At 45.2% G+C, this 14,957-nt stretch overlaps 1 protein-coding gene across 3 annotated transcripts in view; it reads left to right on the top strand.

The window, feature by feature from the left end:
- NECAB2 (N-terminal EF-hand calcium binding protein 2) overlaps positions 1 to 14,957 on the top strand; it is a 90,918-nt gene that overhangs the window by 22,266 nt on the left and 53,695 nt on the right. For all 3 annotated transcript variants that reach the window (XM_039558541.1, XM_039558538.1, XM_039558539.1), the window contains exon 2: positions 1,311 to 1,335. In XM_039558541.1, coding sequence (XP_039414475.1) covers positions 1,333 to 1,335 — 3 coding nt within the window. In that variant the 5' untranslated portion in view covers positions 1,311 to 1,332. The remainder of the gene's footprint in view (positions 1 to 1,310; positions 1,336 to 14,957) is intronic.

Here is a 14,957-nt window from a genome sequence, read left to right as displayed (position 1 = left end):
ACGGCTGACTCTGATCTGTCTTGCTGGTGCTTTTATTCCCTCCTCAGGGAAATTTCTTTGTACAACTAAAATCTCTGCTCTTGCTCAAATTAATAGGGTCAGGCCTGAAGAGATGATGACAATATTTTACCTTTTCTGCCCATGTTAATTTTTTGGTAATTTATGACCTGTGGTAGTGGCCATTTTTGGCAGGAACCTGTAAGGTTCCAGCCTTCACACAAGCCTTTTGCTATTAATTGCATTGTGTTGGCAAAGACAGTAGAGTAGAACAGCGCAGCCCTGGAGAAGTAGATGAAGGATGTAACTTAGGCACACAGAAGTCATGCAAGACACAAGAAGGATGCCAGCTCAGCTCTGAAAGGCTGACAAAGAAGAAGTTATGCAAAACAAAGATATTGCATTTAAGTCAAAAGTGGGGGATGAGGAACAGCCACCTAAAAATGACATCAAACATTGAAGACAGACCCCAAAGATCCGTATGAGAACTTCTGATAAGGGTGTGAATATGTAAAATAAAGCAACCATATGCATCAAGTAAGTGAGGACAGCTAATGAATGTGTAACCAGTGTGTATGATAAAAACTCTGCTTACCCAACACTCGATTAGAGGAAGGACCCCCGAAGTGACCAGCTGATTTTGGTATCAGTATTAGGGGACTGTTCCTCAGAGGAGGCCAGTGAGAAAAATAGCAGTTGTTTCTGCCCTCCTTCTCCCCAGCAAGTTCTACAATACTACACATTATTGCAATTTTTTTCCTTCTGAAATGGCTATTTGATTCCTCTCTGTGGGCTGTTCCTCTACACTGTAGTTTTAAGTCTAAATATAATCTCCTTCCCACGCAGGAGACTTGCTTTTTAAAAAATTGTTGTAAATAATTTTTCTTTCAGAAGTGCAGAGCTGTGAAACTTGGTTTAAGAGATTTTATTGACTCCAGAGAAATTGTCTGGACTGGCTGCACGGCTGTTGTAATTTTTTTTAGTGTGTATTTTTCTGGTGTTGGATCCATGGTTTCAGCTTTCTTAAGTGAGGGAGGTGCTGGAGGGCTGAAAGCATTTCCACCAGTTATCCCAGAGGCAAGCATGCTGGTACTGTACCTGGCAGTGGTTGTCCATCAGGTTGCTCTGGGGGAGATCAGCTGAGTCTTGGAAAGGGTGAGCTCAGTGAAGCACCTGAATTGGGTCTTGAGGGGTTGGAGCACTTGAACCTGTCCTGTGGGGGGGGGCTGAACGTGGTCCTGGTGCAAAGGGCTTCACTCCCTCGTGTTGGACAACATAGTAAACATGTTTCTCTCTTTCTCTTTCAATTCTAGATTTTCAGAAGAGCTGACAAAAATGGTAAGTCTGTGAATTCATGCTTCACGTTTCCTGATTGGACTATTGTCAGTATTACCATTTTTCCTGGTAGTAACATCCAAATGTTTAAATGTTATTCAGTTTACTTGGTCTGATGCTGATACAGTCAAAACATCAGAAAAGGTTTCATTACTTTTTTGGAAAAGATATTCTTAGAGCAGAAGTGAAACTGGTGTGCAAGTTGGCATGGCAGAATCCACCAGATTTAGTGCAATTTCACAAAAACAATATAAAAATAAATCACAGGTAAGTGGTAAATGAGGATCCACCCCTTGGTAATCTTGAAGTAGCTTTGAAAAGCAGACCTAACTTGTGAATATTAATAATTTGGTCCCTGAGGGACTGGGCCCACACATCAAAGGGCAACACATACTGATGTTGCTTTCAGTCTGTGCCTGTGGAAAGCTGAACACCTGCACTGAGCCCAGCCAAGTCCTTACATGGGGAATAACATGGATGAGTCTTCATCAAAAGACTTGGAAGGAGGGAACTGGTAAAATAACAAGCTTAAGGAAAGAAATCAGTGGGTCCAATTCCGGGATCTTTTCCACCCTGAAAAGCTCTTAGATAAAATCCCAAGATCTAGTATCTATTCTTTCCCTGTTGTACAAGAAGAAGATTAAATATGCATCAAAACTCTGCGTGTTTGCAGTGGGACATGTGGGAGGGTTGTGCAGAGGAGCACAGGGGAGAGTTTGTTTGTTCCCTTCCAGCTTTAAAGGAGGGACACCTGATCTCTGCAGGTGCCCATAGATGTGTATCCTTGCTGCCCCTGGGTAAGGAGGGTGCTGTCAGCTGGCTCACAAATAAGCAGTAAATGCCACGCAGCTGTGGGCACTTGGTTATGGCAACTGACAGAGTAATGAGATATTGAAATTCATTGCTTAGAAAAGTTGAGCAGTTGTGTGATGCAAGGAGAGTGGAGAGGAAAAAATGAGTTTATGTTCTTGGCACCAGACTGACTGAGTTCAGAGATGGTGCTGGGCAGGTATTTGAACTGCTAAGGGTGGGAGCAGGGAGTGAGGAGACCAACACCACTGAGCACAGGGAGAGAAGGCAATTGCTCTTCTGAAATTTGTCCTGCCTCTCCTAATCCTTGACAGGCACTGCAGCGAGAACAGCTGGATCTCTCAAGAAAGGCCTGATGCTCTTTGATGAAGGAGCTATCTCCATCTCTGCTTATACTCTCACTGCTTGCAGTGCAGGTGACCTACAGCTACAGTGTTTGGGCAGCACAGCAGGCACTCTCCATGGGACTAATGCTGCCCTACCCTTTTTATGGAATCTGGAGGACAGACTGTCACAAAGCAGTCTGGAGTTAAGTGGCACCTCTACCCCCAGGCTGGCTCCTGCGAGGTGACACACTGAGCCTGGGTCAGTCTGGGCATCACTGCTCTCCAGGCCCTGGGAGCAGGGCTGTCTCTGTGATCCTGGGGCTGTCCTCTGAAGGACTGTACATCCTGCAGTGATTCTCCTTATGTTTATTTAGATGCTGCTTTTTTCTTGACACAACACTAGCCTTGCTAGCCATGATGACCAGTTTCACCAGCCATTCATATTTGCTGAACTCTGGATAACAGAGTTTGCCACTCTTTGTAATTAGCTCAGTGTGTTCCTCTGCAACCTCTTAGGGTCACAGCTCCCCACAGCCCCTCTTCAGCCTCCTGCAGCTCACAGCAGCTGCTGCAGGAGATGTGCAAGAATATTTCCCTTGATACAGCCTCTCTGAAAACTAGAGCTCAGAGGTTTCCAGAGCCAGAGGTAATATCTTTGTATTTAATATCCCTGAGGATCTCTTTTTCACAGTTTTCTCTTTGACATTCTGGACTTGAATTTATTGATTTGTTGAAATTCAGCCTATTCATGGCTTTATCTGTTACAGCTCCAAGGAACAGTGGAAGCATCAGTCTGCTGCTTTTATGTCTCACAGCAGGTGCTGTGCACAGCCCTCTGCAGAAGAATGAAAATCTCACACTTTCCTTTTTTTGTCAGAATCCCAGGATGGGGCTCTGAGCCCTGGACAGACTGTTAAAAACACAAGTCCACAGATTACCAAAATATTTTACTCTGTTAACATGCTTCTGTGGTCTCCACACCTGCAGAGGTTCCTGTCTGGCAGGGACCTTGCTCTTTCTAATTAACCAGCTGAGATGGATCGTTATCCAGTGCTGTGTGATGGTGGCATACTGGGGAGAGAGCTCCCAGGGCAGGGAGTGCTGGCGGCTTTACCCAGAACTGGCAACTCTTGCTTTCCTCAGCTGTGCCAAAGCCACTCATACAGACCTGTGTAGGAACCCTACGGAAACAGGGCAGGGGAAGATCTGAGCAAAGCTTCTGCTCTCGACATCTAGTTGAACTAGAACATCTCATTTAACTTTTCCCATGCAGAGATCAGATGATTAGAGGGTCACCTAAAAGGCAAAGGAAGGGATTGTAAAATTAAGGAGTAATCTCATTTAATGTGCAGTAAAGAGGTCATAAATTTGGAAATCTTTTCAGCATCTTGATTTTTTTTTTTCCCCCAGCCTGGTAAAAATGGCACATATTGTGTTAAAGCAGCGTGGCTGGTTCAGACACAGTAACTATGGAGCCTGATTGTGTGAATTTAAGAGCATCTCCCTCCTCCCCCTTTCTTCCAAACCTTCTCCACATAAATTGTTAATTCATGTAAAATTGGATGTCCTTGCTGCAAGATGCTAAACCACGTTATTGCCCCTGCCATGTTCAGGTACTTGTACTTAGCTGATTTGATTCAGTGCCTACATGTACTAAAAGGCTGCTAATGAAGCAGCTCTTGCTTGTTAAAAGACATCTTGGTCTCCTGCTCCAGAGAAGTGAGATTCTGTCTATAATGAGCTAAGTTCCCAGCCTTTTCCCCAGTGATAATATCAAGCAGCTGGATTTACAACTATCTACATGATAAACTCAGAAAATGGTCTGCATAAGACACCTGGAAATGATGAGCACATTGGAGGTAACTGCATAAACTAACAAATGGTCTGAAAAAGGGAGAAGGGCTGGGGTGTAAGCTGGCAGTGAATAACTCAGCTCCAGTCATCCTTTGCAGGGGCATGGCTGTTAGTCATTCAAAATAATCTTTTTCTTTTGTGTAGGAGTGTTTTTCCTTTCTCTGCTAATAAATCCACCTACTGTCTTGTAATCCTCCCAGTCCCAGTAAACAATACTTAATCATTTAATTGGCATGTGCTGGGAAAACTGAGGCATCTTATTTTAGGCTGGTGCAGCAGAGCTGTCAATCATCTGAGTTATCTACTGTGTACTTAATCCTCTCATTAGAAAGCTGCTAATCAATTAAATAGCCCAGGATTCCCTGTGAAAGATTAAAAGAGTTTTATTTTGACAGAATAGCGTGTCTGCTAACAATTCATTATAGATATGCATCTTCCCCAAAACTGATGTTTTATCTGGAAATCTCCGACTCACTGCAGCTACCCAACCCCCATGCCCTGAGTGTAACTAAATGCCAAGTGCATCCAGCTTTAATCTGTGGTTTAGTTTGGTGGGTTTTGCTGTCATTATTAGATCCTGTTCATGGAAATGGTCATCAGTCTGACCCATCCATGGGTCTGACTTGCCAGGCAATGGGGGTTAGGTGGTTTCCTCTGGACCTCTGTCCTGGAAGATGAGAGATACAAAAGGAAATATGCCAAAAACTTGGCATATGGTTATAAAACACCTACAGAAAATGGCAGAAGGGGCTGGCAGTGGTGCAGTGTTTCACCTGATAGTGACCAGTGCTGAGTTAGTATTGTGGTTCAGTCAACCTGGCGTCTTCCTGTTGCTGCTGTCCTTGTGATTTCTGTACCAAGAATGAGCCCAAACTGTTCTGGTTCTCCCTTGAAACTATCATATCCAGAGAAGGTGTGGATGGGAATGAAGCCATTCAGCATATGCTGTCTTGAATAGGTTCTGTTATCAAAAGTAAAATACAATGAAGTGTGAAGAAATCCAGAGTACAAATGCTGAGAGGAGGTTTCAGTGTTCAGTTGATCTGAAAGGCCTGTAGAGGACATAGCAGAGCTAATAAAGGATAAAAAAACAAAGCGTGAATGAAGCAGGAATTGGTGGTTGGAAAGGGCTTTTTGGTTAAGAGCCATGAGGGCAATGGCATTGTGCCCATTTCTATCCCAGTAGGGTTTGTCCTTCAAGTAGCTGCACACAGATATCTGTTAGTCACTTAAGAGCTCATTAAATGAGATTTATGCTGCTATTCTGTGTAAGGAGAGGTCTGCACATCCCTGTGTTACAAGTCTCATAGCAAATTACACTACAAACCACGGGGGGGCACAGAGAGAGCTCCTGGCAAGCAGGGAACATAAATAGCTTTGCCCATCAGCATCATAACAAACTGGCCAAGGAGCCTGGTCAGCTGCATGTGGGGTTGTGCCCTTGTGAGGAGAATAAGCTCTGCTGCTTACACATGAACTGGCAGTGCTGCTCTGCCCAGTGGCTTTGTGGCCATGGTGCCACTGCTGACCACCTGGTACGGGGACCTCACAGGCCTCAAAAGTTGGAAAAAGGCAGAAAAACAAAACTAAGCAAATGAAAAGCTTCAGGTACATGCCTCAGCCCCAGCCTGAGATGTTCAAGAACTCAAGTTCTTCATAATGTTCAAGAAGGCCTGTCGTAAGCGTCACTTGAGTAGAAATCAGTCTTGTTAATCACCAGTACACAAAGGGAGTGAGGTTTCTCCCATGGATCATGTTTCTTGATGAAGGGATGGTGGTGGGAGAGCAGGCAGAGTCCTGGGCCTTCAGCAGCAGGAGAGGGCTGAATGAATCCTGGTGTAGTGGGTCTCCAAAAGAACACGCGAGTGAAGCTACCAGCAACTTCCAGCCCTTCACAAATGCTGTGTGTCTGTCCTCAGTGTCTTGTTTGTATGCAGAGACAGTTCCTCTGAGGACTTTAGGGATCTGGGGAACTTGCAGGATGTTTAGTGGTAATAGCTCTCAAAGTCTCACCCACATTTTCCAGACACCACTTGGAGAAATTATTTTGACTCCCTCTAGTGAGCCTAAAGTAGGAAGAAATGGGTGTTTTGTCTGTGGATGTGCTTAGAGCTCAAATTCACAGCCACCAGACTCAGGTCATGATGTAAATGTTTCCTTTTCCTCCTTTCACTCTGAGAGTGCCCCTCGCTGATCTTGAGTTTAGTACAAAGATTGGGGCAAAATGGAGTGAAAGTGTCTCTTCAGTCCTGGCAGTGTGGGAGCACAGAGAAATTCACAGAGAGAGGGATGGAGAAAAGTATCACTGATGAGCAGATGGTCCAAAGACCCCGTTTTTAGCATGGTAATTGTCTACAAGTTGTTTTTAAGACTTGAAATACTTATCTTCCCCCTTCTCCCATGAATTTGAGGCCCTTTTAGAAAATACACTTGCAGGGGACTTGAATGGTGGTAAGCAACTTGGACTTTAATAACATGGCTTTCAAGGCATCAAGGAAGAAAATTAAAGCATTCTGATTTTGGCTGCTTTTACTGGATCTTAAAAAGATGCCAAGTTAGGGCACTGATATTTCCATATACATATAAACAGTATCAGAATAAAAAGACCCTGAACACCTCCAAAGCCTCTTATTGCACACATAACTCTTCCTTCCACAGTCACAAGTCTTCACCTATGGTGAATTGTGCTTTTACTGAGAGCTCTTGGGTGTTTTGCAGTCCCTGCCTTAATGGGCTATCACTCTTCAAAACCACTTATTTCTAGACCCAGGTAATTACCTTCTGCATGGCCACTGCTCCTCATGTGCTGGGAAAACCTTGAGCTATTCGTATCCTGCTGGTGCATCTAAATTAAGTCATTAGTTCTCAGTGAGAATATTTATAATTCTTGCATAACAAAACCAGTATTAGCAGCCACCCACATATAAGTAGAAAATTTCAGTGATGAATCAGGTTTTGTAAGTATGGATAAATCTGATAGGTTCTTCCATGACCAGATGATCAGTCTAAATGTATTTATCTTTGTCTTTTAAGTAAATAAAAAAAAGATTTGCATTTAGATAGTCTAGATTTCATGTGACAATCAAAAGGCACCTTGTAAGACTGCATAACGACCTTTATTTACAAGGAGAATGTTTGAATCTGCTTTCAGTTCTTTAGATTCCCGTGTCACCCAAGCTCTCTCAGTTACCCTTCCAAGTCCTTGCAAAGTTCACAGCACGTGGTTTGGAAGGGATGACATCTGCTTAAACTGGGACGTGCTGGTCCCAAAATAATAAACAAACCTATCCATCAGATGATGAATTTTGAGATCATGTGGGAATTGTGAAAGGTGGCTGCTGGCCATGCTCCACAGGCTGTCATTAGATGTGTCCAGTACTTCTATCCACCCTTTACCACTATGAACCTAGGAAAAGATTCTGTGATTTGATTTTCATCATTGACTGATGAAAAGGCACTTCCCAGCTGCTCATGCCCTTTCAGGGCTGCTTTTTTCATTCTTCAAAGATATGGGGGTATCTGGTGCATGCTGTGTGCAGCAGAAGTGAAGAACTGGGAGGTTTTAGGACCTGTTTTTCTTCTCATGTCACTTCTTGTTAACAAATTCATGTTAGAATCAAGGAGGGGGGAATTTTTTTTTTTTTTTTTTGCTGGACTGTCTTGATTCTGCAGAGCAGACCTTGAATTGGGTGCACTGGATTAGCCCCTTTTAAACAACTGCACCCTCATGTGCTACAGGCTGAGTTATGCAGCAGCCTGGTTTAATCAGGGCCCACACGTGGTTTGCTTAGTGCAAGACTTAAGCCAGAGAAGGTTTGAGCTGGGCAAGGTTTGGATTCAGTCCAGAAAGTCCCCCAGGAACTCAAGCCAATGATGTGACAGTACATAAACTTTTATTTCCACAACATGCCCATATTCCACCTATTTCTGCACAGCAGCAATTTATGGCCCATCAGTGTCCAAAATTGTTATTTCTGTCCTGTTCCTAAAGCCTTTTCCTGCTGAGAGAACAGTCAACCAAAACAGAAAGTACTGTAAGATCCCTCATGGACAGTGGGCAATGGGGGCACTATTGGTCTCAGTGTGACCACCACATGTAGGGAATGGGATTGGGGGGATTATAATGAGCTGGGAATACTCCTCTGTTTAAAGAGTGCAACTGGCTTGCTGCCCTTTCAACTGGTATCTGATAGCTCAGGTACCTGACTGATACTGTGCAGAATGCCCTTTCCTCATTATTTAAGGTACTTTGCAGGTGGCCATCTCCTGTGTCCTTGCCCTTTTGCTGTAAAATCTGCAGCTAGAATATCAAACCTGACTTAAAGGAAAACTTAGAAAATCAGCTTTATTTAATATTTGGCCTCCTTCAGGTGTGCTTGCTGCCTGTGGTGCTTGCTGCCTTGTGTCTGTAAAATACATTCAACCACACATTGGTCCTGGCTGCCCTTTGTGCCCAGCACTATCCCTTCTTGAGGCTGCTGAGCCTTTCTTTCCATTCTTTCTCAAAAATTCAGCTGCTGAGCAAAATCTATGGTAAAAGCCATTAACTGCTGTAACCTTCAAGGCTTCCTGGTATTTCTGCATTGGCAATAAATGGATTTGAACCTCAGAGTCAGTCAGATGCCCAAACATGCAGGCTTTCCCACTTTCATATTAGGCTACACCTCAGTCTATTAAAAACTTAGATGATGCTACTGACCTGAAGGGTCATCTTCCTGTGAGCACTGTCTGGGCAGAAGTATCAGCCCTTGGGTCTCTGCTGACCTCTGCTCTCTGCTGGACCACACTCAGAGTGCTCAGATGCAGAGGAGCAGACTAACTCAGAGCTTTTGCCTTGGAAACTACTCACCAGTCTGCCCCACACATGGATTTCCAGTCCGACCCATTAGCTGAGCCTTCTTGCTGTCTGTGTTTGTCCCTTTTAGAGGTTCAGACCTGCCTGCCCACAAGCATCTTCCTGTGGTTCATCGAACCTCTTGCCCTCAGGAGCTGTTGCTCCCTGTGCTCAGTAAGTGCTGATCTGGCAGGGCAAAGAGATGCCCGTGTTTGGGCTCTGCTCCACACACTGGGCAGTGGGGCAGGGTAGCTGTGTTCAGCCTTTAGGGTGGGTTCTGTGTGCATGATGGAGCCTGTGCATTTCTACAGGCAGTGCTCTTTTCCTGCTCTATCCATTCTGTCTCTCAGCTCCTCCTTTCAGTTCCTTTAGTACAGAAGACAAACAGCAGCTGTGAGTGTCCCTGAGAGATGCAGGGAGGGGACATGGAGCAGGGGTTACTGCTTTAGCCTGGCAATTTGGGGCCGAGCACTTGATCTGGAGGGCAGCGTTTCCAAAGCCTCCTCTTGGCTTTGAAGTGAGCCAAGGTCTGACATGTGATACAGCCCAAAGAAGGTGGAGTTTATTTTCTTCTTCTCTTTGTGGATTGGCAGGTGTGGGTTTTTCTTCTGCAAGCCCCATTAGAGGCTTCAGCTGGACAGGAGTAAACGGGGTATATTATTGTAAGAGATTTAATTATCATGTTGCAAATTGTGGAGGGTGGGAATAAGGGATCATGGTTTACCAAGGATACTTTTAAAAGCTGCTCAATTAGCTGAGAGAATTTTTAAAGATGTTTCTTTCCAGAGGCAAAGTTAAGAGATTTAATTGGGGGCTGCACAGCAAATGTGTGTACATGGCATGATGACAGCCAGCAAAGGGCACGATAAACACTTATGGAGCTATCACCTACTTGTAAACCCTACCCAAAAAATTTAAGTTTCATTGATAGTGCCTTAAAAGTGGTGCTTCTTGCCCTGTTTTTTCAGGAGCATGGGGATTGTTGACCTGGAGAGACACAGCTGTAGGTACCCTGACAGCCATTTTAGTTGAAACATTATATTCACATATTTTCCTTGGCCATGGGAATCTGCCCTGACATCTCTTCTGAGTTCATGACACAAATCCTGAACTGATTCCAGCTCCTCGACTGGGCCAAGGGGTTGGGAACATCCCTATGGTCTGGCTCAGGTTAATGGGTAGCAAACATCAAAGGGGAGATAAAGGCAGCGTAGCTGGGCATGCTCAGGAGGTGACAGCCACGAGCACTTCATGGGTCTGCCGAGGTTTGGCTGCACCAGGAGCACCTGATACCTGTGGACAGGGACATAAACAGTGCATGTTTGGTGGGGAATGGGGCATTCCCCTGCCACAGGGAAGCTTGTGGAGATGAGATGTAGCTGTGAGTGTTGGCCCAGCCTTACCCCAGTGTCGTGCTCCAATTTCAGGAGAGGAGGGTGTCTGCAGGAAGGTCTGTTCTGCATGGAAAGGGCTGCACTAGGGAAAGGGAAGGCTCTGGCTATAGTGGCAAGCCAGGGGAGAGATGGACACGGAGGATTTAACAATTTTTGATCTATCTCATTAATATCTCATCTTGCTGTATGTGGGAAACTTTTCAAAGTGGAGACAGAAAATCAATATTTCTCCTGTTAATTATTTTCTTTGTTATTGTTTTGTTGGGTTTTGGTTTGGTGGTTTTTTTACAGATATGCAATTTTGAAGTGCTTGGAAAGGACTTCTGCAGCTTGACTAGGTATCATATCCTGGCAGATTAAACAGGTGCAGGCTTTGGGGACTCAGCTGATATGTGGCAGTGACCAAGGGACACAGCTTGTGTGTGGGAACAAGCTCTTAGGGTGGACATTTGCACTCTGAGTGTTGGGAGCTAAATCCTACAAAGAGTGGAGCCCCAACTGCCTTGTGTAGCTCTCCTCCTCACCAGGCAGTGTGCTCTGCTCTCACACATGACAGGCAACGAGCTTTCTGCTTTCTTGTGCATCAGACTTTGATGCAGTTCTGTTTTGAGCCTTTTGATTAAATCCTTGTGATATCTAGTTTCTCTGCTAGATGTCCATGTGAAGGATGTCAGCTGCTGTTCCCTGTGTTACTTTCCTGCTCTTCCATATTACCATCTCTCCTTCTCAACCGTGTCCCTTAGCAGGGGGATGAGGGCAGTGTGTGTGGGGCTCTGGAGCCAACAGTGCACTTCATGTACATGTACCATAACTGAGATTAGAAAAAGGCCTGGTTTTGTCCTGCTCCCTTGGTGGGAGTGTGTCGGTGCCACAAGTGTTCCCCAAGCTGCATTCAAAGGCATGGAGGGGCTGTGAGACGACTTTATGCAAAGGTTCAATTGGTGTTCAATGAATCTCCCTCAGGAGGGCTTGGGCACGACGCTGCCTTGGTGGAGAGATGCTCCAGCCTGGATGTTTTACCCTGTTTTGAAGTGGAGCAGTGGTGTGGTTTGTGTGCTCCCAGCATGTTACTGAGGAGTGACAGGGTGCAGGGTGACAATACACACCCAGGTGGAGGTGACGAGCGTGTGGGGCCTCCTTCAAATGCCTTTGCCACCACCACAGGCTTCTTGTGGGACCCACACCTCATATTATTTCTCTTGCTACACCGCCTAAATCTCACTAAGATGTTCTCTTGCTACTTCTCTTTCTTGGTGGCAGGGCTGTCCTATGTTTGCCTTCAAGTTTAATCCCTGGGAAGTTCCCTGGGGGGAAGTGGAGCAGATCCTTGGTGGGGGAAAAGCACTCTTTTTGCCTCTTTGTGTGCATGCTCTCCTCTGCTCTTGTTGCTGTGGGAACAAGGGACAGCACTGGGCTCTGGCATCCTTTTTAATTAGGTATCTTCTGCAGATCAGCTGTATTTATTGAAGATTTTTTATTATAGCTATTAAAATTAAATAAGGCAAAAATTGAATCCAGAACAAATACACTGCTGCAGGTTATCCTTATAATGTGCTAGCAATTTTTGCCAGACAATTGTGAGAAAATATGTTCTGGCAGCCTGTGTTCAGGCAATTGGCGAGGAACAGCTATAAATCATGTGTATCTTTTTCTTCCACTTATCTTCCTCGCTCTTTTAAAATACCAGATAACATACGTTGGAGAGAAGGGTGTATCTTACTGACTTGCAGTGGGGAAAGGCATATCCGAAGCTGAAACAATGATACATCCACAACTGTATCTCCCAGCAAGGATAATCTGATGGGCAGGAACAGCTAATCTTTTTTCATGGAGGCTGTGTTAGCAAAGAGTGAAAATGGATGTCCATGGACTGAGAAGCAGGAACCTGAGTGTCTTCGGTTTCATGGCTGGCTGGCTGGCTGCACCATGGGAAGGTGGTGTGTTGCTCTGGAAAAAGTCTGCAACACTCTCAGAAAGTTTTAGAGGAGGAAATAATTTTACATTATTTTTTGAGTGGAACTTTCTTTTCTGTGACCCTGCTGCAGCCTCAGTGTAGAGGTGAAACCTGTCTGTGTCGGCCAAGTGCCACAGCCAAGCTGTGTGCCAGCTGCAAAGGATGATGCTCTGGCCACGCTCCTGCTGCCCCTCAGCAGAACTTTAAAGGGCTGGTAGAGCTGGGCTCAGGTTCAAGAAGCAACTCAGCCTGGGCTTGGGGTTTGGATCCAAGATCAGCTCACACTGCCAAGTTTCTGCCTTAATTGGATGCTGGTATTGGGGACCCCAGCCTGACAGGGTGCAGATGTCAGTGGCTCCAGCCCCTTGTTACTCACGGCTTTCTAACCTCAGTCTGTAAGAGCAGCCAGATTCTAAGATTTTGCTATAATTATCAGAGAGTGGCTTTTGGGTGCTTCTGGTGCTTGGCACATCCACATGGGGGTTCTTTTCCTTTTGCCTAAGTATTGACTCCAGGAGCCCACAGAACCTGTGCTTTAGGCACACAGTGCTTTGCTGTGTATTGTTCTGCTATGCCAGCACCAAAGCACAGGCTTGTGCTTGGTCTGCTAATCAAAATAAGGGCACTGAGGCTTATTTTCCTTTCCAAAGGATTTTCTGTTCATTGTGGAGATGTTACTTTTCCAGCTGGCTGATTTGCTGGCTTTCGAACGTGCTACACTTTGTTAAGCAGGGCTGCTTTTCCTTCCTCGCCTTTGTAGTACCATCAGCTGCTTTCTTTTTTTTCTTCATACTTCCCTCCCCACCTTCTAAAAAAGGTTGAACTAATACTGGCAAAATGTTCAAGATTTAACAAAATCTTTACCAGTGTATTCATATTAATAGGCTCCTCAGTATAGTATAGTATAGTAATAATAGTAATAATAGTAATAATAATAATAATAATAATGATAATAATAATAATAAATGGGGCAATCTGCACCCTGGCAGGCAGGAGCAGCTGCAGAGCTGCCATGGCACCATGCTGCCACCCTCCTTGGCACCAGCACCATCTGCAGAGAGAAAATGTGCAACACTCATTAACCCTTGTGACATCCCCATGGGGTGGGATAAGAGGAAAGGAAGGATGGAGGGGCAGGAAGGGACCATTAATTAATCTGAAATATTTCTGTCTGGAAAGCTGAGTTATAGGAAGACACAGCTTGCCTGGCTGGGTTTCAAGCTGGAGACCAGAGGTAGGGAATGGGGAATGCACATCTGTCCCTGGGCTTTACGGAGCTCAGGCTTTGGCTATATGCAAACACATATTTGTTTGAATTGTCTTGCTATCCTTTTGTAGCTGGAGTGATAGTGGTATCAATTAATACACTTGGTACGTGTCAAACAGTGGGGGAAAAAAGTGTGTGCTATAAGTGGAAGTACTTGCATAAGACTGTAAAAACAAGATAAAGTATTTATGTTTTTCAAAGAAAGGAACTAAACTTGTTTCCTCTCTCCTGCATCCTGTAATCTAGTTGTAGGAAACAGCACAGTTTAGATCTTGCAAAAGGTTTTCCTAAGCTGGAAATCAGAGGGGAAAATGGTTTTCTAGCATTTAAGTGGAGGAAGAATTAACTGAAAAGAAGTTATGAAAGTGGGGCTGTCCATAGTCAGGATTATTAAATCCTGCTATAACAGGAGCAGCATGAGAGAATGAGGTGCTAAATGCTGAAATCCCGGGGAGATGAAGAGGAAAGGAAAAACCAAGCAGTGGGAGATGCTCTTGCAGAGCACTGTCTGCAAAATTGGCTGGAGCAGGACACAGAGCCTTAAAACTTTTCAAACCCAATTGTTGCTTTCTAAATGAGGTGCCTGACATTTTAAAGGTCAGCAGCCAGGGAGAGGGCGACCGCTGTTCAGCAAATGCAACCCGACTGTGCTCGCTGCCTTGCTGTGCCCTTCACATCAGGGCTGGGGCTGCCTGATTGCCTGGGAAGACAATTTTTGTAGATGTTTCCTAAACGGACAGATTTGCAATACCCAAAAGAGGAAGGGTACCTGATACTTTTCCCATTTCCCATTTCTCCTCCCTCTAGGGGGCTAATAAGGGGGCAAGTGGGCAAAGAAAGACGGATGGGAGGTTGAGGTTGGATTCGGGTAGAGGAGACGGAAGAAGAGAGTGTCCATTGACACCGAGGCATCAGTTAACAGCAGACACTCCTGCCCTGCTGGCAGCTGGGGCCGTGGGGTGATGTGTCACATGTGGCACCTCAGCATGTCCCTGCTCCATCCCAGCGGGGCGAGCCCTCTCCAGACACAGCACTCCCTGGCTGAAGGCTCAGGCTGCTCAGAGCAAAACTCAGCTGGGGACTGGCTACAGCTGAAGGAAAGATTAGCAGGGCAAACAGATCCATGTTTTTTCAATATCAAAAGCCTTACACTCTGAATCACTGGAGCCACTCGCCCCCTTCCTGT

The sequence above is a fragment of the Corvus cornix genome, chromosome 11 (assembly GCF_000738735.6).
Source record: "Corvus cornix cornix isolate S_Up_H32 chromosome 11, ASM73873v5, whole genome shotgun sequence".
Lineage (NCBI taxonomy): Eukaryota > Metazoa > Chordata > Aves > Passeriformes > Corvidae > Corvus > Corvus cornix.
The sequence above is the reverse complement of the archived record's forward strand: the minus strand, read 5'-3'. Positions and strand labels throughout refer to the sequence as shown.